Consider the following 25661-nt stretch of genomic DNA (forward strand, 5'->3'; position numbering starts at 1 on the left):
GGCAGAGATTTCTCCGTAAGCCATGAGGATGTTTTTGCCCGCATCCATTTCCAAAGGAGGAAGGAGCATTTAAGGGGGAAAAAACAAAAACAAGCAAAACCCCACCGACTTTCCTCATGGCTGCCAAAAAAGGTCTTGAAAGAGCTTGCCTTGTGAGTGAGAGGGACACCAAGAAGTACTCCTTAGCCCTAGACAGGTAACACAGCTCTGTGTTTACTTCGCTTCCCTTGCTTTGCCTTTGAGAGCACTATGAGACCACTGATCTGCAGGTGTGCTGTTGAATTCAAAGTACTTGGAGTCTCACGGTGTGTATAGGGAACATCTTCCACTACTTTCAAAATGTATTGTTTGATTTCTCCCTTTCCAAACTTTCTTATTAAATGTTTGATGCATTTACTAGACAGTAACCTGATGTATGTGCATCTGTGATGGATTGAACCAATCTACTGTTGAAGCAAGTGTCTCCTGCTATGTATTTTATAAGCTTAGTAGATTTATTGTAGGATGCAAAACCTCATGGATTATACTGCAATTTTAGCCTGAATTATAATAGTGCTATTGACACCATGTTTGATTCAAGGCTCTTTCATGCCTGAATGTCTAAATAATCTTTTTGGTGTGAAAGGAAGGTCATGGTGTTAAGGACTTGATCCTGCAGGACTTTATTCATGTGGATAGTCTCTCAGACCTGAAGCTGATGTACCCTTTGTGTGCCAGAGGTCCTATGAGTAAAGGCTTCCTTGAGCAAGGAAAGACCCTCTCAAGGGCAGGCCACAGTGGACCTAACCATGTGAGAACCTGAAGGCACGTATTGTTAGTACTATTAAAGATGTAAATTAAATGGTGATATGTTGTGGTTTGAGTTTGAAAAATATAAATTTCTATCAGGAATTACTTTTACAGTGGGACTTTTTCTTCATTCTTCTTCTTGTCTCAGACCAGCAAGTATTTTTTAAAGAAAATAGATGCCCAAATACAGCTTAGCACCCTTTGACATTTCCATTATCTCATTGGTTTTCAGGTTATTTATTGCTTGGCTCTCTTAAAATGCGTGGGACAGAAACTTGGCACAAACACTGTCAGTTCTAATGGAAATCTATCTCTGCATGTTCTTATACTGGGGTCACTGCCATCGTATTTTAGTCATTTGAGTATCTGGGTCGTTATTTTAATATTATTACATGGCTCCATAAATATACATGGCACTGTCTAAAATGGCTTTTGTGGTAATACTTATATTTTAAAAAGATACCATATGATCCTGCAATTCATTTTTGTTACTGAAGAATCTCAGAGCTTTTTAGATAGTCTGCAATTGTGTGGCGCAGCTTCAGCGAGTGAGATCCTTTGGCCCCTCACAAACCTCTGGACTCAAGGACATCTCCAGGCAAGGCCTTTGTGCAGTGTGGGGAAGGGTGCCCTGGGACAGAAACTACCACGGATAAATATTAGGCTGCTTCACAAGGAACCCTTCTGCTTCCCAGGAACCTTGGGAAGACGGAATATCCCCAGCAAGAATACAGGTGGGATGCAGCTCCAGGGGCAGGACTGAAGCCTGTAACCCCCTTCCATGGGTAGCTGATCCCCCCATCTGATATCTGACTCACATTCTGGAGGAGTCTGTTCTCTAATTGAGGATCAAAGTTAGTTGGGGTGGGTACATACAAGTCTGTTGTTGCAGATATTTGTAACAGCCCCAAAGCTTGAAGGCCAGTACCAGGAGGGCTCCATAACAGATGTCCTTGAGATGGCTGAGTTATGCCAGTGGTAACAGAGCTCCCCAGAAGGAGGAGAACTCTTCCTTCGGGCATGTGGTATTTGTGCTGCACCTCCCCTTGTTCTTTTGCCAGGTGAGGTTTTATTAAGTGCAAGATCTAATTACTCTGTCTCAGCAACAACCAGAAATCTTGGAGAACTGGGTCTCTGTTCTTCTGTTAAGCGTTAGCAGATCACAGGAAACCCTCATCCCGCTCCCGCCGTGCATCCCTGCCCGGGGCTCGGCGGGTGCTGCCAGTGGCACGGGGTCAGCCAGCCTGGGGGGTGGAGCCGTCCTGCCCCACAGGAAACCAGGGAGTAAGCTAGGAACACAGCGTTGTGGGCACTGGCTTACACAGACTGGCTGTGTGCACAGCTTCAGGTGTCATAAGCTCAACAGTGGCTATAAGCTCATCTAAGCCGTTGGTATAAATTACCACATTTTTCCATTCTCTGTGTATAGGCTTAATGAACAGCTCTAATGCTTTCAACAGAATTTATTTTGCACACAGATTGCCTATTTCTTTGCCATCCCCCAACCTCTTTCTTTTTAATAAATGCCGTTCTTACAATACACAGGGAACAAAATTGTTTTTATCTTAATCATGTAAGTAGGAAATCTGAATGCAGGGAGAACGTTATTTACATGCCAAAACTGTCTGTAGTCACTAGTGGGTTTGGATGTATCGAGGTTTCCCATGCCAAAATTGAAATGCTTAAAAGGGGGCCTGGCTTTAACTGAGCTCTCAGAAAATAAGGTCAATCATAGGCTTATAGGATAACTCAGGTTGGAAGGGAGCTCAGGAGGTCTCTGCAGCTGTGAGACTGGACAAGGTTGCTCCAAGTTTCATTCAGTTGGAGCTTGAAAACCTCCAAGACTGGAGATTGCACAGCCTCTCCAGGCAACCTGTTCCAATACTCACTTTTTTCCCTCTTTATTTTCAGCCTGAACCTTACTTGACTCAATTCATGACCATTGTCCTCATCCTCTCTCTGTGCACATCAGTAAAGCTCCATCTTCTCAATAAGCTCCCCATAGGTACTGGCAGGTTGTTATTAGTTCCCCCTGAAGATGCCTCTTGTCCAGGCTGAACAAGTCCTGTTCTCTCAGGACAAGTGCTCCAGTCCCATCTTGTTGGTCTTCTGCTGAACTTGCACTAGTTTATTTATCTTTCCTGTATTGGATGCTCCAAAACTGGACACAATAATCTAGATGTGGTCTCAAAAGTGTGTTTAAAGGGGAATAATCTCTTCCCTTGACCTACTGGCTACACTTCTATCAACACAGCCCAGGATGCTGTTGGCCTCCCTTGTTGCTGGGGCCCACTGCTAGCACATACTCATCTCCCTGTCTGCCAGGACCCCCAGAGCCATTTCTGCAGAACTGTTTCCCAGTCAGTTCCCAGTCTGTACAGACAGAGTGGTGGGGGTGGTGGGAGTTATTCTGTCCCAGCTGAAGGATTTTGCTTTTACCCTTGTTGAATTTCGAAAGGTTCCTGCCAGCCCATTCCTCCTGGCTGCCTTCATCTCTACGAAAGGCAGCCCTGCCCTCGAGTGCATCACCCCATTTGGTGTCACCTGCACGCCTGAAGTGCACTTCTCCTCCTCCTCCAGGTCACTGAGAAAGATATTGAGCAGGACTGGTCCCAGGACAGGTAGACAGAGAGGACTTGTAACAAGCCTTCAGAAAGCATATGAACCATAGGGGTAACAGGGTCTGAAGCTGAGCACTCGAAACCTCTTGTCTTATTCAAATAATGTTGCCTGTAACATATCAAAAGGGATACATATCACCTATATTTAAATTATGTGTCTAAGATAGTTTTCTATGCTCTTTTTACAGTCAATGGTGGAGGAGGAAGATAAATTCTTTAGAAAATTTATTATTCATTATGTTGGTTGCCTATCTAGTGATCTAGCTAATCACCTATCAAAGCCTGGAAAACTTCTATTCCTGAAGTTTACGTGGATGAAGATGAGCTGGATGATTTCATTTCTTGCTGACAGTAGATCAGTATAAGATTGAACAGAAGTATTTAACATCCCACTGCATATATGAGTGGATTTGCATGAGATTGTACTAAGTAAACTTTGAGCTACATTTTGGCTTGATCTATCGTGGATTTCTGGACTTCTGATTATGTGTACTTTATATGGTATTACAGTGGGATTTTGAACACCATCATAGTCGTGAAAGTCAAGGCTTCTTGAACCAAGATTTTTGTTTTTATTTTATTGCAACTAAAATACAAAGATCAGGTATAAAGAGACACAAGGACTCAAAGCTTTAATCACCCCAAAAGTCTAAAGTTTAGAGTTACAATGGCAAATCTACTCTTTCTTCTACTTCTGGTATTGAATGCACATTACAGACATCAAGTTTTCTGACCATCTGCTAAGTCACTCTATCGTACATTACTGCAGAGACATAACTTACAGAAGAACTGAATCTTACCAAATCCAGCCCAGCTGAGTAACAGTAAGCCTCTGAGACAAAAATCAAGAGATAAAGAAGGGACACTGTTGAAAGAGAAATGTTTTCATGTAAAAAAGTTGTCTAAGAGTAGTTAGCACAGGGCATTAATGTGACTTGTAGTTATTCCTGCCTATCAGTGAAGCCTTAGGCTTGTAATTCATCCCTGTCACCAGGCTCATACCAGTGAGCAAAAAATTCAAGGAGAATCTAGAAGATGATTTCTTCAGATTCAGATTCATTCTCTCTAACAAGAGTGCAGAGAATATTGTCCTCCTTTTCTATCTTCCTGCTGCAGATACGAAAACTCTTACATGATCAGAGAGTCCTCATCAAATGAAGGGTTTCCACCAGTTCTGCCTTTAAGAAGTCAGCGTTCAGGAAAACTTTAGGTAGTTCTTGTGACTGCTGAATGGGTTTAGTTGTGGGCTCTCTGGTTATGTCTCCTTCGTGCTTGCTTGCTAGCTGGCCCCAGGAGTGCGTTTCAGAGACTCCAAGACTCAGCACATCACATCCATCCTATCACCCCCGAAGTTCAGCATGTTGGTGGATTACTTTTGCCCTTGTGTTAGGTGACACTAGTACCCTGTAGAAAAGACTTTCCCCAGTATTGGCCATATGCCATCTCCAAAGTACAGTTATGCCCACCTCACCTTGGAAAGAAAATTAGAACAAAGGTGGTAAGAGTTAAGAAGCAGGTTCTATATGCAGAGAAAGCAAATAACTAGGGCTAGCTCAGGAGATTGATGGTTGAGGGGATATAACACTGATACATAAAATCATGGATGATGTCATCAAGGTAAACAGGGAATGGTCACTCATTATTTCTAACAGTACAAGAACGAATTAAAATATCAGGCAGCCAGTTTAAGATTAACAAAGGATGCATTATTTTTACACAAAACATATTTAAACGGTGGAATTTACCAATTCTAAGTTAACCAGGTTCATGGAAGAAAGATCCGTAAAGGGCTCCTATACTCAAGCTGTGGTTCAGCAAGTTCCCAACCTATGGATTTGTGCAACCTGGGAGAATGCACAAGGGGAAATAATACTCTGTACATGTTCCTTTCTTGTACCTTTTCCTTATGTATCCCCTGGTGCTCACACCAGAGTTTGGAAGCTTAGCTACTTGGATCTTTGGTCTGACTCAATACAACTGCTCTTATACTGTTATGCAGAAGGAAATTTATTCACAATGGGTTTATGATTACAATGCATACATGGACAGATCCACAAAATAAGACTAAATAAAATAAACATATATAAATATTTACCTTTTTTTTTTTTTGGTGCCCACAATACTGTGAAAGAAAAAGGAGGATTTGGACAGCCAGGCTATAAACAGGGTTCTAAATGACGTGGATATATTTAAGACTAGAACAACATCATCTGAAATCAGAGTGGTGCTAGTATAAGGGAGGTGACTATGGCTTTGATAAATTTTCTCTGCAGGCATTTTCATTATCCTTTCAGGCAGCAAAAAGTTACCGTTTTCCTTTGTGAAGGAGGTGCTCTCCTGTGGGAAGTGGAGAGATTCTACATTTTGCTCTCTTTTACTGTGGCTCTCATAATGGTCTAGGAGGAAGGTGATTATTCCCATCACCTTGCAGATCAAGACACTCCACAGATCAAGTGAAAGCAAACAAAAGGAAGTTGTAATCAAAAGCTCCCATTAATGATTTGTGTGGAATCTGCAATACGTATTCACACTTTCTCCTTCCCCCCTTCCAGGCATGACTTGGTAGGTGCTTTTCTGTGACATTCCACTTGACTGTCTTTTTTGCAAAGGAAAGAGAATCTGAAATGGAGGAAAGATTATTTTTTAATCTGCTACTCTGTTTGCAACGTGCTGGTGCAGAGATCTGAGGCTCAAAGGCTATATCTTGCTCTGACACACACAGGAGGCGTTTATGGTTTGACACAGCTGATCTCTGCACCTTAAGCTTTTGATTTCACACATTTATAAAACTGTCTCTCAGATTCTTTTAATTAGTGGCAGGCTGCTCTTGCAAGAAAAAAAGTGGTTACGCACAGGAGCTAGCAGGAGTCTTCCTAACTCAATGGGCCAGATGCTGCTCTTTCTTACCCTGTCAAGTTCAAAGGGAGCAGTAAATGCTTGCCACCTCTGATGACCGGGCCACTTCTATTGAGGCACCCGTTAGACAGAAAAATGTGACATTTGCGGTTTTGTGATGTCTGTGTTTGCATCTGCATCTGTTCAATGAGATCTGTGGAAATGTGCTTCCACCCCCCCCCACCCCCCCCCAGTGATATTCAGAGGTTTTGTTAGCTGATGGATAGCCTTGAAGATTAAAAAAAGGCAGGGGGAATTAGAAAGTGACCCATTTTGTTAACAGCAAGAAAAGGATATGGGTGGCTCACAAGTCTGCAGGGGTAAATTTGGCATCACTGGCCTGACAGGCTATTGAGCTGATCATAACTCATGTCTTTAAGATGATTTCAACATTCGATGCCAACTGATGAAAACTGAGTTAAAGGGAAATTAATTTTACATATAAAGTACAGAAGAGTGCTGGAACTTAACTCCAGAGAGGGATGACGAGAAAGAAAAACTTGCATGCCCTGATGTCCAAGGGACAATGAGAAAACTGCAGTATTTAATTCAGCCATCTGGAAGGAATCAATTTGTGGTACCTTTGGAGTCTAATACATCAGCAAAATATTGTATGTAAGTGACAGTGCACATGAGAAGCCCAATGAATACAAAAATAGCTTAACTGGAGGAATCCCAGAGAGGGGCTGGCTAACAGGGACCCAGGCTGACAGATGGGTGGCCCATTCCCCAGGCCGCTCAGCACCAATTTATTTGTTGTTGTGGGGAAAATAAAGCAAAACACTGAAAAAAAAGCTAAGAAAACTGTGTATCTCTGGGCATTGAGCATTAAATCTGACCAGTTGCTCTTCCACAGAAGCTCCACAGAAGCATGTACAGGGAATCGGTTGTCTCAGTTAAGTAAACAGAGACGACATGCTAAGTTGCTAGGAAAACAAGCTGACTCAGGGGAACATGTTGAATCCTTGGAACATCTCAAAAATATTTACAAAACCAAATCTACACGGATTATGTACGGTTGCAGGGCTTGGCTGCCAAGGAAACGGGGAAAATTCTGGTAATGAGGTGGCCAGCTCTTCTCCTTCCGCCAGTGCCTCCTCACTGCTAAAGAAAGAAAAGGGGAGCAGAAAAGCGGACCAGGCGTCCACAGCTTTAGGGTGCCTTTGCCTCCTGCCCATCAGCGGGGCTGCGGCTGCAGGGCAAAGCCCACACGTGAGCAGCATGAGGCTCTTCTTCATCCCCTCACCCTCTGCACAGGGGCTTCGCTTTCTCCCCACTCAGGCTACCCAGAAAGGGCAGCTGGAAAGGCTGGTGACTTCCATGCAATTTTTGTTTTTAATACGAACGATGCAGACTGGCAGCCACTGGCATGGTTTCTTTCCAGCAGTATCTTTACCTGTTCATGAGCAGTGCAGAAACGACTCAGAAAGTCACTAAAATTTCCCCAGAGCACAGGTCTCCTTAACACAACTGCAGAAATGGCTCTTCCCGGTCCCAAAGAAAAGTCCTCAGTACACTGACTGGGGAAAGAGGCTGTTATTATGGGGTGCAGCTAAACCCAGCGCACATCATGCCTCCGGGCTAATTTCAGACTTCAAAACGGTAGCGACATTTGCTACATTCCCAGATAGACTTATGGATTACAACCCTGCACACACAGACCACAGATAGCTATAACATGTGATTATATGAGCATTACATATGTGCATTTGGGCAGAATTTGCCTTTTGCTGCCACAGAGCACTCCCACAAGTCTTGGTGCATGGGAGGGTATGTTTTACTGATGGGGGGGTTATTACATTAGGAGCAGCTGCAGCAACAAATGTTATAGCCAGAGTGACATAATGGTTTTCATTCAAGCCTCCTGGGCAAGGGTTTTGGGTTTTTCCCAGGTGAGCTCCTTGTTCAGAGATAAGGAGGACCACCACTGCTTGCCAAGCCACTTTAGGGCCTCCTGGAATAAATTAGAGGACTTTCTGGGATGCTTCAGTGAGAGCATCAGATGTAATGGTCATTCAGCTGCTCAGGCAGCTAAAATGCAATGTGCTCAGCCCTGGACCCCTCTTTCCCCATTCCATATTCCCTATGCAGGAGCTCTGAGAAGGACAGCACAGAGATTTTATGGCAGATCAGATTCATCTGGGAAATCACCTTGAGATGGAGGGACGCTCAAAAAGCCAATTCTACTGAACTTCTATCCTTTTTATGGAATCAGTGGCACAAAGGGATCAGCATACCATTGGGAATTGATTTCCTTGATTTTATAAATCTTTAAAACTTTTGGGCTAGCATTTTCTATGGAAAATGGCTCTGCTGGAAGATAGATAGCTTTTGCATGCAAGTGGAAACCTGAGATAAAACAGTTCTGCATACAAAAGGAGAGAAATCTCTTTAGTCAATTATATTTGAGAATAAGATTTCTTTTTAAAACAGTCTTCCTGACAAAGCTGTTGGGAATAAAAAAAAATAAAAATTCCTATGGAATTGTCTTCCTGTTACACTGAATATAGTGTGTATTTGCCTGAAGTATGACTTTCTGAAAATCATATGCTGTGCAGTCAGATTCTTTTCTTTTTTGACTCCTTTTTCATTATGTGCATGAACTAGCCTAAGAAAGTCACCCTGTGCTTTGTAAATTGGTATATGATGCAGGACAGCCCAAGGAATTGGGAAATACAGCCAGAGCAATCGTTTCATGTGCAGCTCAGAGTCCGTGGGGCCTCCGGCTGCAGAGTCCTGCCTGCGTGAGCAAAACTCTTCAATGAAATGTTCGGCTGTTCCCAACACTGCTTTTATCCTATGAAAGCATTAATTATATAGTTTCAGGTGCTGCAGGGTTAGACACCCAAATAACCATGTATTTTTTTCTCTTTTATCTTTCTGTTTCTTTCAATCGCATAGGATGAACTGGCATCAGAAGAATTTAAATGAAGAGAGGCAGCAGCAGGAAACAGAAGATACTGAAGCTAATCCAGCGTATCACTGTCACGGCTGCTCACAGGCCTGTGAGAACAGGAAAAGTGAACAGCATCAAGCCAGGCAGAAGCTCTGTGCAGCCTCAGTAATTTGCATTTTCTTCATGATTGCTGAGATTACAGGGGAGTATTTATGCTTGAACAGACCAAGCGTTTCGTGGCCAGGGATAGCTCGTTTTGTTCTCGAGCATGGCTGCAGTCACACTCTTTTGCACTTGCACCTACCCTACGATATCCAGGGTATTTGGGGGCTCTCTCTTAGAACATTATGTTTTGTTTTGTTCCACTGATCTGACCTTAGCTTGGCTTCTGTGATATTTATACCCACCCAATCGTTCTTGGTACTTTAATTTCCCCTTCCCCATCCTGAGGTAATGTAAGGAATGAGGAACCCACAGGGTTTTGCCACATGTGCCCCTGGGGTGTAGCAAAAATCAGCTAGGAAGGGCTCTGAAACCTATATTTGGTGCCCCTGGAGCCCCTGAAAATGAAATAGAGAGGCTTTGTCTTATCTACAGGTGAGAAATGCAGGCACTGAAAGAGTCATTGCATTTCTCTCTTCCCTCCAGGCTGCCGAGCTGAGCAGGAATATCTCTCTCCAACTCTTCCCTCCCACACGCTTCATCTGCATAAAGCCCCATTGTTTGTGGCTCAGGTGCATCTTGCCGGTGAAAACTGGTGCATGCTTCTAATCTCCATGCAGTAATTTCCAGTGCCAGAAGTAATGCATTATTAACAAAACCATATAATCACTAGGCTTAAGTTTGGTGAATGCAGCAATGCTAGAGGATAATTGGAAGGACAGATGATATGTTAACTAAATGTTTCATTTTGCTTAATGAATCATGCAGCTTTTTTGCAGTGACAGCTTAAGTAACAGACTTGAAGACCACTTTGCTTCAGACCATTAAACTTTGACAAACCAATTATTAACTGCAGTTACAGACAGCAGTCTATAGAGATTTTTTGTAATTATGAACCATACATTTAATTTTTTTAATCATTAGGCTAGACAGCATGTGCTTGATGATTGACCACTGAGTGACTGACAATTTCTACTGTTCTGTGATATACAAAGCTATAAACAGCCATTGCAAGTAATAATGTCATAAAGGCCACTTGTTGGGAGTTCTGATACAAAGCAATAACGCGTATAACTGTGACACAGGCTTTACTCTGGAAAGCAAAGAACGTGTTCTCCTTCCTTCCTGCTCTTAAGGGCAAGCAGCTTTTGTCGGCATTATTATGCTAAACAGAAGAAACAAAGCTGCATGATGCTCAGAGAGGCTGAGAGGTTGTATTTCTTTGAATCCCTTGGTCTTTGATGTGATTTTTGCTCAAACCATCTGTGCTGGCCCTCATTGCTCTCCTGAAAGAGACACTGTTGGCTGAGTCTGATACACCAATGTCTCTGAGAGACATTTATCTGCTGGTCTTCTGATGCAGATCCATGACAAACTCCATAAATTTGGAGATATCAGTCAAACTGATGACACTGTATATACATCCCAGATATAAAAGCACTAGAATAAGAGACACACCCAGCATGGGTCATCATGTCAAAAAGGGTTGCAAAGGCTTGACCAGGCTGCTAGGATAAGCACACTGAGATCTCAGACACTCACCCAAGGCATCAGTAATGCCAGCAATACATGAAATTATCATTTGCTAACACCTTTCAAAGACAGCAGGCTAGAAGCAAGCTTTTGTAATGCTATCTCAAAGAACATGGAAATAAGGGATCTAAAATGCAATAGGGCTTTGCAGGTAACTTGTGCTCGACATATTTGTTTGATGGAGTACAGCTGGTGCCTTGGTTAGCATCTGTGCAATGTCAGACAAGCCCTCTGCTTTGTAACATAGGTTCCTACTCGGAAAACAGCTACCCTGCAAACAGTGAAAGTCTACGACCTGTGTAGTGACCTTCCTGTAAATGTGATGGGTCCTGCTCATGTTTTGACTAATCCCCATTCTGTTGAATTTTTCATTTTACCACAAGGAATGAGATGCCACAAAATTCTGCAGTCCTGACTGCTCCCTTTCAAGCAGTAGAAAATGGTTTGTATAGGGATGTAATAGAAAAAAACAAAAAAAAATGTGCCTTGTATGTGCAATATACATTCCACCGTGGTTGCAAATCATACAATATTAGAAATTCTAATCTAAAAACTGCATATGGGAGGAAACAAACTAAGACATTTCATCCTGCTGGCGTGAAGACTTTCCATCTATAAGAAACAAGAGATGTATCTATATGTCCCCCTGGCAGTGCTATCTTGCCAACAGGTTTGAATGAGGCATTTTGTTTTTTACGATGTTTTTCGTGATTCATTGATTCTCGCATGGGTTGTGGTCGAGAGAAAAAGGTGAGCAGAAATTAATCAGATGGTTGAAAAGGAAGGAAATATATTGAAATATACTGAAAAATGCAGAAACAGAATGTTTTAGCTCTATCATTTCACACAATCTCATGCTTTACATTGTGATGAAAAGATTCCCCTACCATAACAAATTGTCAGGACAGCTTCCTGCCTGTGATCCCCTCGCAGCTAGTGGCAGCTGTGGTAGTCTAGAGCAATTTTTAATTTCTTTGGATTTGCCTTCAGGCCTGAGACATGGTTAGAAAAATTTGGCAAATAAAGGATATCTGGATTACTGGTTAAAACAAATATCATTTCAGATAGCCTAAAATATTTTTTTTCTTTCAGAATTCTCATGAAATCAAATCCCCCAGAAGTTAAATGACATTCAGCCACATTTTTCCAGCTCTAACAGCAAAATTAAATCATACATTGCAGAAACAAAATGATAGATATGGTCCTGCAAACAGAATATTTTTCTCCACTCCCTCACCAAAACGGCTGCTTGTATATCCGAGCTCTTCTGTCAGAACCTTTCCTTTTCGTCCTGTTTTAATGCTGTCTGTGCCAAATAAACAGTCTGGCATCTAGCCATCCAAAAATCAAGAAGAACATGCTTATTTTCATGTCACAAATAGTGAACCCCATAAGCTAAGACTCTGAGTTTTCGTGCATACATACTGATATCAGCAATCTGTGAAAGGATAGTGGGAGGATACTGGCAATGTGATCCCTAACATTGGTTTTCATCAGGAAATCTGATATTAATATTCTCTACTCTAATAGTAATGTAATAACAACACTAATGAGTCACAACTCTTATCATCCTTAGGACATTCTTCCAGGTATGTATCTCGGACAAAGATGTATCGTGTTTCTTTTTATTAATCCATACATTTGACCAAACGAATAAGGTGCAAAATGAAACATTCTATGAAAAGTTTTGAGTTATGTAAATGATCACTGAAAATTAAATGTTCCCTTTGATTTACAGCAAATCAGGTCTTGAGTTTGGTCTAGTGAAGTGAAACCTCTGAAAGGAGCCTTTATAAGCACATCTTTATTTGTTTTGCACAGGTGGACAGATTGCCGGAAGTCTGGCCGTGATCACTGATGCAGCACACATCCTGGTTGACCTGACAAGCTTCCTGATCAGCCTCTTCTCACTCTGGCTAGCATCTAAACCTCCGACAAAGCAGTTAACTTTTGGATGGCACAGAGCAGGTAGCAAAAATATCATAGTATGGACATGTGAAATGTGAAAGGCAATCCATCGTAGCCAGGCCCTGGAAAATATGCTGATGTCCGACGCTGGTCTGCAGAAATGGAAAGAGAGTTCAGTGATGTTCTCAAAGCTCCCAGGACGTATCACAGACATAGTAAGCCAGTGAGCTTCAAATGAGAAAAGAGTACAGGCCTTGTTTATCCACAAATATGGTTTCCAGTTCATTATTTAATACAGTTTTGGGCTGGTACTAGCTTTGGCTGTGATAATAGCAACTTTTCTCAGTGACCTGAGTGTGCACAGCACTGAGTCCTCAATCTACTGTGAAACAAAAGCTTGTATAAAAGGAGTAATAGTCACAAAAATGAGATTCTACTCCATTTATTGAATGATAAAGCAAACTAATGAATTATTTAGACAAGCCAACCATGCTAGATTCCTTGAGGAGTAAGAAGATCCTTTAACATTTGCCATTTTCTAAATCCTCTCCTTCCATATCTCTTTATCACTGCTGTTTTTAATCAGAGGGTGGTTGATTGCTTTTGAATGTTCTCCCTCCTCAGCTAAAATTTCAGTCTATTTACAGGTAACCCCTTAATACCAGAAGCCTGAAAATCTAATACAAGTGCCTTTTTACATAATGCAAAGCACCAGCAAAATATTAACAAGAAGAAAAATTTTCTGGGGGATGATTCTGTTTGAGATTTAGACATCTAAATGTAGATGTCTACATGTAGGTGTTCACATGTAAGCTAGGTGTCTGAGTTTCTGATACATTTAGTAGAGAGCTAGGCTCAATTCAATTCCCTAAATCTAGAGGTCTAGTGTTACTCGGACATCTCTAGGGTATCTGAGACTTCTGCAGGGGAACAGCAGCTATGGCACAGACTCTATGAGATTGCAGCAGGATGCCAAGCATGATACAAGGGTGTCTCAGGTGGCACCAGCCATTCATGGTTAGGAGATTAGGATGTGTTCCTGGCCAGTCAATGAAGTATGGAGGGTGATTCAGCTTACATAAGTTAGATACTCAGAGCTCAATACAGTTATTTAAATATAGTCATCTGGTATCAGTTGAGAAGTCTTTCTATTCTTCAGCTGCTGTTCCAAAAGGATAGGGATCTCTTCAGGTCTGTTCTCATACCTGACAGTGCCATGCGTATGTCTTGAACACTGGTTGTCTCAAATGGCACTAGTCACCTGCCTTCACTGAATCATGTCCCAAGTGGCTGGTCAGCTGGATCCTTTTCTAAGCTCCACTGACCCTATTAATTACAGCTCTGTTGCCCACAATGGGAGCTTAGACAATTAGCTCACACCTACATTTTAATTTAGGTGTCTCAGTCTTGAAATGAATCCCATGCAGGATATCTTAGGGCTCAGTTTAGTTGCCCACACATAAGTGATTAGTGTTATTTGAAATGCCCTAATGTATCCCACAACATCTCCAGGTCCCACTCCAGAATGCGATGGGAGATCTATAGGTACTGCACTGAGCCAAACAAGGAGGTGCTAGGATCTCTCAAATGTCTTTAAACGCCTATGCACCTGAACTGAGGACTCCTAGATGAAAAATGCTTCAAGGCTATTAAATATTATAGTCCAGAAGCAGTTTCTGGCTCAGGACATCTGCAAAACAAGGTTGCTAGTAGCTGCAGGATGTACCAGGGAAGACGCATGCCATACTCATCCCGTCTTTCTGCTGCTTCTTAACTATATTGTATTGGCACTGATGGAAACAGGCTACTGGAGGAGGTGGGTGTTTGGTGTGATATAATACCATGGCTGGTATTATGTTTCGACACATGGCTGAATAACGCAGACCTAGCAAATTACTTACCATCAGTTGATCTGTAGTAACTATTTGTGTTTATGCACTCTTAGCCTGGAAGGGAAGGAGAGACCTCTCTCTTGGTGGTGATGAGATATCCTACCAATTCAGCCATCTCATGTCATCTCACCTTCCCCTCAGACTCTCAGCTATGTTATTTTTTTCTTTTTGTGTGTGTGTGTGTGATTGAAATGCAGAACTTTAAAAACCATCATTTATTGTCTTTTTATCCTGCTGGCAAAGACAGCACTGCATCAAAAAATCAAATGTCAGTGGTTATTTAATTTCATTCCATGATAATTATGCTGTTTCTTGCCTATTTCTCCAGCTATATCTCCAGATTCAAATGCAAGTGGGTGCCCTGAGGGAGCAGCTGAAAGCAGTCAGATGGGTGGCAGAATCACTGTGAGCTGACTACCATAGTCTTGCAGCTGCAGCCCTCCATGACAGTGAAACACACTTCTTCCTTGCTTTTCTCAGACTGATGTGTAGTGTTTGTCATGCAAAGATTGGGCATGACGGGGCTCAGGTTTAGCTGGAGCTATCTGAATGCTTCCCATCTTTCAAGCCAGAACTAAGGAAGCAGACTGCATAGAAGTCAAGACAGCAATTCAACGCAATCCTTTGGCTTTGCAGCTACTTTCAGCAACACGGTTAGAAGCACGGTATTGAATCAGATTGATAGTATAAGCCAGACCTACTTCCAAGTTGGACACTTCTCTTCAACTTTAGTTTTTTATCTCTATTATGATCGGAAGTTCCCCAAGTAATCTTATACTAGATCAGAGCTGGTATTTCTGAAGAAATTTAACTGAGAACATTTTAAGTACAAGATTTATTACTATTGAACTAGTTTGCCAGCTTAGATAAAGTTTTGCTAAGATGCCAGACTGAAAAATCTGTATTTTCACCTAGTTTCATTAAAGATGACCTCCAACTCATCCAATGATGGAGACACACACACACGCACGCACACACACACACATGCACACATACATACACAGAAGTTCACAAAAACTCTTGGTTCTTTTGATGCCAATAATAGCACATCCTTCAACACCTTCAGTGGGGCAAAGATGGCAGGCTTTCATCCTTTAACTTGCAGAAAGTATAAATACTAGGTATGCTTTATGTTAGTTTCTCTCTATGTATTCTTAAGCAATACTTGATTTCCCTGTCAGTGAAGTTCTGTTCAACCCATTAATTTGCCAGTTATAGATAGAACATTTATTTTGATAAACATTGGGAGCCTGGATGTCTGCAAAATATATGACCCTCACAAAAAATATTCAAAATAATAAGTTGAGCTTCAGCTGCTTTCATGAATTGATGGTGGAGATTTGATGCTCTGGTCTTCCTAGCTATCTACTGCCTTTCACTCTACTGTGAACTTTCATTTTCATGTATAGTTTCAGTTGTGCTCATAAAGTGCCACATTTACCCATTCAAGTCATATGGCAATTACTAGTCCTACGTATTATTAAAAACATTCTGTAAGTTCATATGAACATCCCCAGACGTCACCCATGGCAATGCAATAAAAGGTGGCCTTGGGGACAGTGGATTTATTTGAGCCCAACTCAGACCCAATAGAGACAAAATTGAATTTTACTGCCCCAGGGACAAAAAAAAAAAAAAAACCCTTCTTTTGTTCTCATCGCTTCTAGTGGCAAAAAATGATTTTGTGGCATTGGCAGGATGAGTTGCAGGAGAGAGGAGGGAGAGGTTTTTCTGGCCTTGTCAGGGGTTGTGAGCAACTTTCTGAAGTGTCAAGTGAGGAGAGGTGTGCAGAAGTAACGAAGGTTATGGAGGGGGATTGTGTCTTCCAGCACGTCTGAGCGAGCAGTGTCTCTCTCCTTCCCTCCAACCCCTGTCCCTGTGACAAAGGTAATCTCACCGAGGAAGGAGGGCTAGTTCCTGAGGGATTTCACACCACACTGGCAGAGCAAGTATGTAAGATGTAAAGAAATTGCTCTTGCATCCTAGCCTTCCCTAGGTTTCTCCTTCCCATTCCTGCTCCTTTTGCTCCTCCAAAACTCCCCAAATCATCTTTTCATCTCTCCCTTTTCTCCAAAGGCCCCAAGAACTCAAAACTGTAAAGGGGACGAGCAGGAGCAGGTGGAATGGGTTACCCTAAAACATGCAGCCTATGACTAGAAAGGGTTTTGACCCATTCTTTGTGAACATCAAGGCTGTCAACACACAAGAATAGTTCTGGCTCACAAAACTCATAAACCTAGACACATTTGCATCAATCCCTTAAAATTCCTTACATTTCTATTATGACTCCTGTTAAAATCAGATTTTTTTTAATGCCTAGAAATTCTGGGAGCTTTGATGTCCATGATAATCGTTTGGATGGTGACTGGTGTGTTGACATATTTGGCCAGCATGAGGCTGCTACACCCAGATTACGATATTGATGCTGCAGTGATGCTCATTACCTCTGCTTGCGCCGTGCTGGCCAACATCCTGTAAGTTGCCTTGCTTCCTGAGGAGCTGAGATTTACACACTCACGGTCTTTCAGTCTGTCTGTCAGTCTCTGTAAACTCTCCAGATAACTTTTGAACCTTGAACCTGATGGACCAATAGCAATGATGGAGAGAAATTGGCTGCAAAAATATTAAGCCTTCATAAGTTGTATGAGAATATGGCATGGGGTAGGGAAGAGAGCGCCTACTCCCCACCGAGGCTTGCAGTTACTGTCCTCCTTTCTGTTAGCTGCCACTCTGGAAAGGGTAATTATGAATGCACAAACCCTAGGAAAAAATTAATCTCCATCTCACTTTTATTAGACCTCAGAAAAGCCAAGAACTCCATAAAAATGAGGCCTCATTAATTCACCTGCTCACAGAATTTCTTGTTTGTATGCAAAACACAGAAACACCTAGGAATTCTGTTTAGTCAGTCTACATTTTTACCTAGTGTGCCCAATTTTAATATTCTGCATTCAGAAGTGAGAAAGATGATGATGTTTGTGACACCACTGCTTTTGTTGATGCAATAACCTCCCTGATATTTGCAGCATTACATCTCTTGCAGGCTAAGTCTGATTCTGCACCAGGCTGGACACGGGCACAGTCATGGGGCACCAGCCAACGAACATACGTCAGCTCCTCCAGAAAAGCCAGCTCTGAGTAATGCCAGTCTGAGGGCAGCCTTTGTGCATGCTGTCGGAGATCTATTCCAGAGTATTAGTGTGCTAATTAGCGCACTTATCATCTTCTTTAAGGTTAGTTTTATTAGTTCTCTTGCCTTCCTTGCAATTAAGGATAACAGTCATTTTCATAGCATTGTGACACTAGATACTATGTAAATATTTTCTCTGTCTTAATGATATACATTGTAATTTAGTCAAAGACAATTATGCTCATTCCTGGGAATTTAAATGACTGCTGAGAGTTTAATACTTGCTTCTTGGTGTTTAAACTACAAGTAGGATACTTTCGTGTCTCTCTCCTTCTTCACCCGAAGTGCCTTCTTTATGCTAAGTTTCCCTAGCTGGCAGAGAAGATCGTCATTGATTCTGTACTAGATGAATGAAATATATTTTTCTTTGAGACTAATTATAAATGACAGTAACCAACAATAATGAAATTAACAAAGTGATGTGTTCATATTTTTTTAGCCAGAGTACAAAATAGCTGATCCAGTCTGCACATTTGTGTTTTCCATCTTTGTTTTGGCAACCACCATCACCATTTTAAGGGATATTTTGATTGTGCTAATGGAAGGTAGGACCTGATTCCACAATCAATACAATGATATTTTGTTCTCGCTCACTCTCTCTCTCCCCATAACACTTACATTCACTGACACAAGTATAATAGCGCGCTACTGTATCAATTTCCAATATTCTCATAATTCTCATCATACTTTAATCCTAATTACACTTTTAATCAAAACTGTTTTCTAACATTTCACTGGAAGCCTTATATACCTATTCCCGTTTTCATAAAATCTGTGTGCTGGTGTTTTGCTAATGAAATCCCAATGTATTCCTAAAACTAAGTTGCTTTCGTTTGTCATATGCATGACACTGCTTCTTATCACCCCTTTGGCATATGAGACGTCTACTTGCTTTGTTCATTGTATGAATCCCTTTACCCTTGTGAAAAAATCTTGGCAAAAAAGACCAAAGAAAAGAAAAAGATTATGATTTGAACTGTATCTGTGAAGTAGGCTGAGTGCAAGAGACAGGCATTTAAAAGACTTTTAGTTACGCTAGTCCAGAAAAGCAAGCAGTCACGTTCAGCTGCAAGGTAAAAGGCAATTCTAAGCACATTAGCATTAAGGCAGCAAGTATGACTGAATTTAGTGATGTTGAATATTGTCAGCTATGGGCTGGAACATCTGATTTGCAAGGCTGAATGATCTGAGCAGTTATAGATGCGTGTCTTCCTTAGGCTAAACAATACAATGCAAGTTTTGTTTCAGCTTTGAAGACATAGGCCTTAAAGGGAAAAGTAGCTGTAACGATGTAGATTTTGAATCAATATACAGTTACGCAGCATGACTATCTGCACGGCTATTTACTTCTCTCTTTCACTTTGCCCATATTTCTCTTTCAGGGAAGAAAATTTCCAATATTGTTTTACAGTAAAGCTTTATTCTAGGACTGTTTTGTTTTCACTTATGGTGAGATAGAAATGAAATTGTGTAGAAACGTACCTAGACATGTAGCAACTAGACATGCAGACCTAGAATGTAGCAACTGGCTGTATCTTGACTTCTGAAGAATCAGAGGGTCTCTTGGTTCTTCAAAAGACCAAACTACCAGGAAAGCTTGGCAGTCCCTGAGATGTATGGGTCCTTTTCCTGGAGCAGCAATTCCCAGTTTCTCTAACCAGCGATCATGTGCGAAAATTGGCAAAGGTCTATTCCCCACCACCACAAGCCCCTTTATGCTGTCTTTCTCGGGAGGTGTCTGAAGCTAGTCTCCTAGTCCCTACATAGCATATTTCCGCTCCTAATTTTCTAAAGAGACGTTGGTTACTGGAGCAGTGTGGGAGGTCGTGTCTGTGACTGACTGTGTCATACCGGCACCAACGGTCCAGGGATTTCTGTAAAGACAATGTGCAAATCATTCTTCTAATAAATTGATAGAGCAAAGCATACAATACTGAGATCATTAATGCAAATAGTTCAAATAAATAGCAGCTGTCATATGAAAGGCCCAATTAACCAATATTGAGCTTATTGTGCTTGATAACGGATGACATTAAAAATATTTTCTGGTTAACTGATGCAGATGAAGCAGGATGGGCACAGCTGTTCAAGTGGACATGGATATTCACCTCTGAACTCCCATGTTCTTACTCTAGGGAAGATACATAGTTAAATTCCTTGGTCAAATTTGGATCTAGGCTCAACTCTAAATTTCATATTGCAACTAACCCTATCATGAGTGTCCTCACTCTGAATGAAGGTCATCACCACCATCATCTTTTGTAAGAAGACTCACCTAGGAAAACAATCATTGATTTACTAATGAACTAAATCTGTGATCTAATCATATCTCATCTAAGATTTCCGAGTTCAGCCATTTTAATCTTCATTTTTGCCTTTCCCTCTCTTTTAAACAGATGCTTCTCTATCATGTACATGTATTGAGGACAGAGTCCCTCAGGTGCTCAGGTGATGTCATAGTGTCTGCACTCATAAAAGATGTTGATGCAAAACTATGAAATGATCTGGCTAAACAATTTACTTCCATATTTAAACTGGACCATCAAGATACCTCTCTAAGACGTACTTGAATATCATTCTTCCATGAGGCACTGTAAAACCATGGATAAAATTAAATTTCACACTGAACTCTGAAATAGAACTGCTGTCCATAGTGTAGAATACTTTAATAAGAAAGAAGTACATCCAACTGAATAAAGGTTAATGATGCTTTTCCTCCAATGATCATAATTCTTCTCTCTTCAAAATGTGTTTTTTTTTCCAATCTCTCCTTTTAAGGCACAACAAAAGGACTTACTTATGATTCAGTGAAAGAAAGAATTTTAGCAGTTGAGAAAGTGGAGTCTATTCACAACCTTCATCTTTGGTCTCTGACAATGAATCAAACTATTCTATCTGCTCATGTTGCTGCAGGTCAGTAAATGTCTGTAAGCAGGGAGTAAGTATTCAGCTGCTGCCTAGTAAAGGTCAGTCTCTTCTGAACGAGATACAACTGACTGTATATCTGTTACTTGTTAAAACAAATGTCATTATTTTGTTTGAAAAATAATAAAAATAATATTTGAGATCATCCTCCCAGAAATCTTGCCAGGATAACAGGGACCTGCTACATAACTGGAAAACTGCTGAGGCTGTGGAACAAGGAGATAAACTGCAGGATATTTTAAATAAATTAGAATAATTAGACCCAGACTGGATTTTTCTCATACAAACAATATCAAACAGATTTCGGAGTGGATTTGTCAGTTGTGAATACTGTTGATCACTCTAATAATAATTGACATGGGAAATCTGCATTCCTAATGCCTTGCTAGCTGTAAAACAATCTTTAAAACATAGCTTGGAACACAGAAGTTACTCCAGGGGAACAGTTCATCTTAAAAAATATTCTTTAAATTTTGTCCTTATCCCTGTTGACAAACGATCCACTACCTAGAGCAATTTTCTTGTTTATCTATTTACTTTTTGAAACTCATACATGTTATGGTTTATGTGAGAAAAAACTCCACCTGTGTTTGGCCAAGAGGGGGTTCATGGGCAAAGTCCTCCTTGCAGTCCCAGGTTCTCAAACAGAGCTGGTCTATCAGTCACCCAAATCACTCAGCACTGTTGCTACTCCCTGACTGTATGAACTAATCTCTGTTAAGTATTTCTGCTTTCCTCCAGAAGATATTTTCTGCCAAACTGAATTTCTTTGGTGATTAAATTTAGCTTGACTCTTGCCAAAATTGAATGTTCTTACCACATTTCAATGAATACACCTTTGCTGACACGCAAGTTCCTGAAAGGAGGAGAAAAGGGACAGAAACACTTCTCCAAACAAACTTCTGTTTAGAATTTGCCAGGCTGTTCACAAATAATTTCTCTCAATAATCACTTACCTTTCTTTGAGGTATTATGATGTATTATGCAACTTGATTATTTTCTGCTTGCTATCTATAGCAGACACAGCAGACAGACAGAAGATTTTGAAAGATATTACCCAAGCCCTGCTTGAGCGCTACAGCTTCCACTCCATCACCATTCAGATTGAATCAGGAGAGGATCAGAAACCAGACTGCGTCTTCTGTCAAGAGCCCAGGGATTAAAGGAAGCAGTATGCTATATAAAACATCGACCATCCCTCTTCCAGGTCAATGGAGTCTATATGTGCTAGTTGCATGCAATTGATTAACATCAAAGAGTAACTAACTGAACTAAAAAGCCCTGCCACTGAGAGCAGTCTGTGCACCTTTGTCTGTTGGTACCATCTACCATAGGAAAACAAGTATTAGGTCCATTCGTCAGCTAGATTACCTGTCCATCAATGGTTGCCTTCAACTGCAAGAGAAGGCATCTAAATCATTCCTGACTAGCTATGGCAGGCTGGCACTAAAGCAACAGTTATGAGTGCCTGTTTGTAATTTGCAGGTAACAAGAAACTAATCAACCTTGAAATTACCAGCAGACTAATTACCACAAAATGAGGGGCTGAAATTTAAGTTTGGTATTAGCAAAACTCAACTCCATTACTCAGGATAAAGGAGAAAAATTAAGCAAGCAGGAAAGATGAAGACAGTAAGAAGAGACCTGAGAAAGAAAGAGATGGTGACATGCACCTTCCCTGCGTTCTGGCGGATACTCTTCCTCTTGCATATTAAGGAAAGTATCAGATATACACCATACTCCATAACATGGATCATGAAAGGATTCATTCCATTCACATTTGGCAAATATATGTATATTTTATTTCTTAGATAGCCCTCTTTATTTTTCAGCTAGCCCTCAATCAAACTATTTTCTACAAGACATGGGCAGTATTCTCTACCACCAAAACAACCCATAACTCATACTGCACTGCTTTAAGACAAGCTGTGATGGGACATTTGTAATGGACTTTTGGAACTCCTTGTCACAAGGTACCACTGGGTCATGACAAAGACTGGGTGCTCCTCAAAAAAGAAAGAATAACCAGGACAGGAAATGATTAGAGGCCATCATGAACATCTAGTCTAATGTCCTTCATAGTATGGCATATGCAGTGTTACCCACTAATGCTGCACCCCTGATGTAATGTCAGATAATTAAAAAACCTTTAAACATATCATCCAACCATTAGCTGAACAGGGAGGGGGCACGCCTCTCCTTTGGTCAGCAAATTCCCAGATTTTCTGACAATAGGATATTTTAAGTCTTTCTCATCTACATATCTGGCAATGGTTACTTCTAGAACTGGGCATTAAACCAGAGAAACAGAGTCAGGACTTGCTGCAGCAACTCTATTTTTCCAACCTACTGAATTAAACTCTCACCCCTTAGCAAAAACATGAGATCTATTTGAAAGTGCATACTCAAGTACTTACTCCATAAAACAACTCCAATTCTGCCCTTGGCCATAACCAGGCAGCTTCACCTTCCATGCAGAACTAGACTTAATGTTTTCCCACTCCACAGCTCTCGCTCCCTCAGCTGCAGGGCTCATTTTATTAACAGGTTTGTTAGAAGAGAATAAACTATGTGATAGCAAGTGGTATTGAGTTTCTAGGCTGACAGCTCGAAAGAGCATTGTGTTATTAAGGTATAATGAGGCCTTGCTTTTTAGGGAATTCAGGTTTTATTTGCAATAGGTTCACATTAATTTTCTACTTGATGATCCTAAAGAGATTAGAATTTATTATTAGGGGCTTTTGGCTGTGCATAATACATAAGCATGTGATGATAGATTGATGTGTTAAGCTGCCATTTGTTACCTGGTAGGGGGAACAAGAAATTATCCAGCTTTGTGGAGGCATCCAGGAAGATCTTAGTCAGATAAATCTCCCATAGAAATCAGAGAAGACTTTCAAACACAACACCAGCTAAGAATTTCATGAATATCTCATTATTCACTGGCTTGTAAGTGAGAACATAGCAGTGGTATTCAATACAGTGATAAAGACAATTCTTGCCCTTAACAGCTGAAGCTCCAGAGATAAGAGACAGATAAATCAAAGCACAGTAAGAAACTCTAATTGAAGAAATTAACTTGTATTTTGGCCAGTTTCTTTGCTGGTGTAATTTAGCATAGTTGCCTCCTACCAATGGCAACACAGCTGTGCTCGTAAAGCAACCTGAATATCCTTTTCATTAGTTGGAGAAGGCAATTTTATTGTGTGGCTTTTATGGAAAAAAAAGTCTTTGAATCAGAAGAGGACATAGACATAGATATATTGGGACACTGAGGGAGCAATCTTATGGTCAAGGACAACATAAAAGATAATTAGTGGAAGAAAGAAGCATCCATATGCACAGGAAAATTTGGTTCTGAGATTTAGGCTGAGGTGGAGATAAAGACTAATTTAGACCAAGTGTTCATCTTGGGAAAAGGTTTAAACGTAAAAATGGCATGGTCCACCAGGAAGGCTACATTGGGTAGCAGTACTGTGGAAAAGCTGGATGGAAGCAATGTGAAGGGCCTGGAAAAAACAACATTCAGCAGCTGGCAGAAGGACTGGTGAGGCTACCATCCAAATGAACTGAAAAGATGTGGAAGATTTTCATTGTGTTTTAGGAAAGGAAGCAGTGAAATATAAAGACACGAGGAAAGAAGAGGTTAAACCAAAATGCTGATCCTTAATAAAAGGAAGTATGGAAAAGTTGTAGAAAAGAAGGTTTAAAAAAGAAATGGTGTACCTGCTGTCAACCATGGTAATCCTGATGATGCAGCAGAGATTCAGAATGGTAGCTTGGGTATGTAAGTGGTAAAAGTCAGGGTAAGTATAGTGAGGAAGAGGAGAAGTTTGAGTTCGTTGGCAGCGATAGACCTTGCATTTCAGGCAGAATTTAAGCACACATCTTCAACAAAAGCTAGAGACAGTACAAATGTCTCTACTTACTGTTGTTGAATTTACTCTAGTACACTATAGTACTACTACAAAAACTTCAGGAAATTTTACCTAAGTATGGAAGACTGAGGAATGATTTACAGCAACTATTTACCTGTAGTTATGAGTATTGCTATGAGGAGCTGACAATTTAGTGCTCCCCACTATGTTTATGAACTGTAAAATATAGATCTATTCTTCATCTTGTTCTACATTGATCCTCTCGAGTATTAGCTTGGTACAAGGTTGTTTTCAGAATACTTTCTGAGTGTCTGGTGAGGGTTTCTGTAGAAATGCTACTGCAATACAGAGAGGCCAGGGCTGGGAAATCCACCACCAATTTCTAGCCTTCTCTGCTTTTATTATCTCCACAGTCCTTTGATCCTCTGCAGAATGACTAAAAGAAAATTGCTAATAAATTGACATCTCTGAATCCATTCCTGAAACTACTGTGAAGCACAAAAGTATTTATCATGAAAGTGCTCTATTTTCCACATCTAACTAAGCAATTTTTGGTGGAGTTCGGCTCACATGGACAAGTACATAGTTTTACTGGCTAGCACTGAAATTTTATGTATATAAGTGTATTCATCTCCCATTAAATTTTAATGTAGTCATTTTATAGCTTGTAAATTATATAGTTCTCCGTTCCTCAAACAGCACTCTCTGTCCTTCACTTACTACAAACAAAATCTGACACTTTGAGCAGAGCCAGAGGATAAGTGCAAGACTTTTTGAGAGAGAAACCATGAAACTGAAAAATGCAAAGCTAGACTTTCCTCATTCACCACTGAAAAAAGGCCTAGGTGCCACTATTGTGCCAGGGTGACCTTCAAGCAACGACAGAAATGTTTACAACCATTTCAGTTGGAAAGATTTAAGGCACAAATCTGTCATTAGCATCACTGGAATAGTCCCCTACTGTGGCTATTC

At 40.8% G+C, this 25661-nt stretch overlaps 1 protein-coding gene across 1 annotated transcript; it reads left to right on the forward strand.

Moving 5' to 3' along the window:
- SLC30A8 (solute carrier family 30 member 8) lies at positions 1-21974 on the forward strand. The gene is made up of 8 exons (XM_026110133.2): positions 1-196; positions 9207-9415; positions 12718-12864; positions 17017-17170; positions 17740-17929; positions 18326-18431; positions 20665-20799; positions 21829-21974. The coding sequence occupies exons 1-8, from the start codon at positions 117-119 to the stop codon at positions 21972-21974; spliced, it is 1167 nt and encodes a 388-aa protein (XP_025965918.1). The 5' UTR covers positions 1-116.
- The last annotated feature ends 3687 nt before the right edge of the window (positions 21975-25661 follow it).

This window comes from Dromaius novaehollandiae, chromosome 2, assembly GCF_036370855.1.
Source record: "Dromaius novaehollandiae isolate bDroNov1 chromosome 2, bDroNov1.hap1, whole genome shotgun sequence".
Classification (NCBI taxonomy): Eukaryota; Metazoa; Chordata; class Aves; order Casuariiformes; family Dromaiidae; genus Dromaius; species Dromaius novaehollandiae.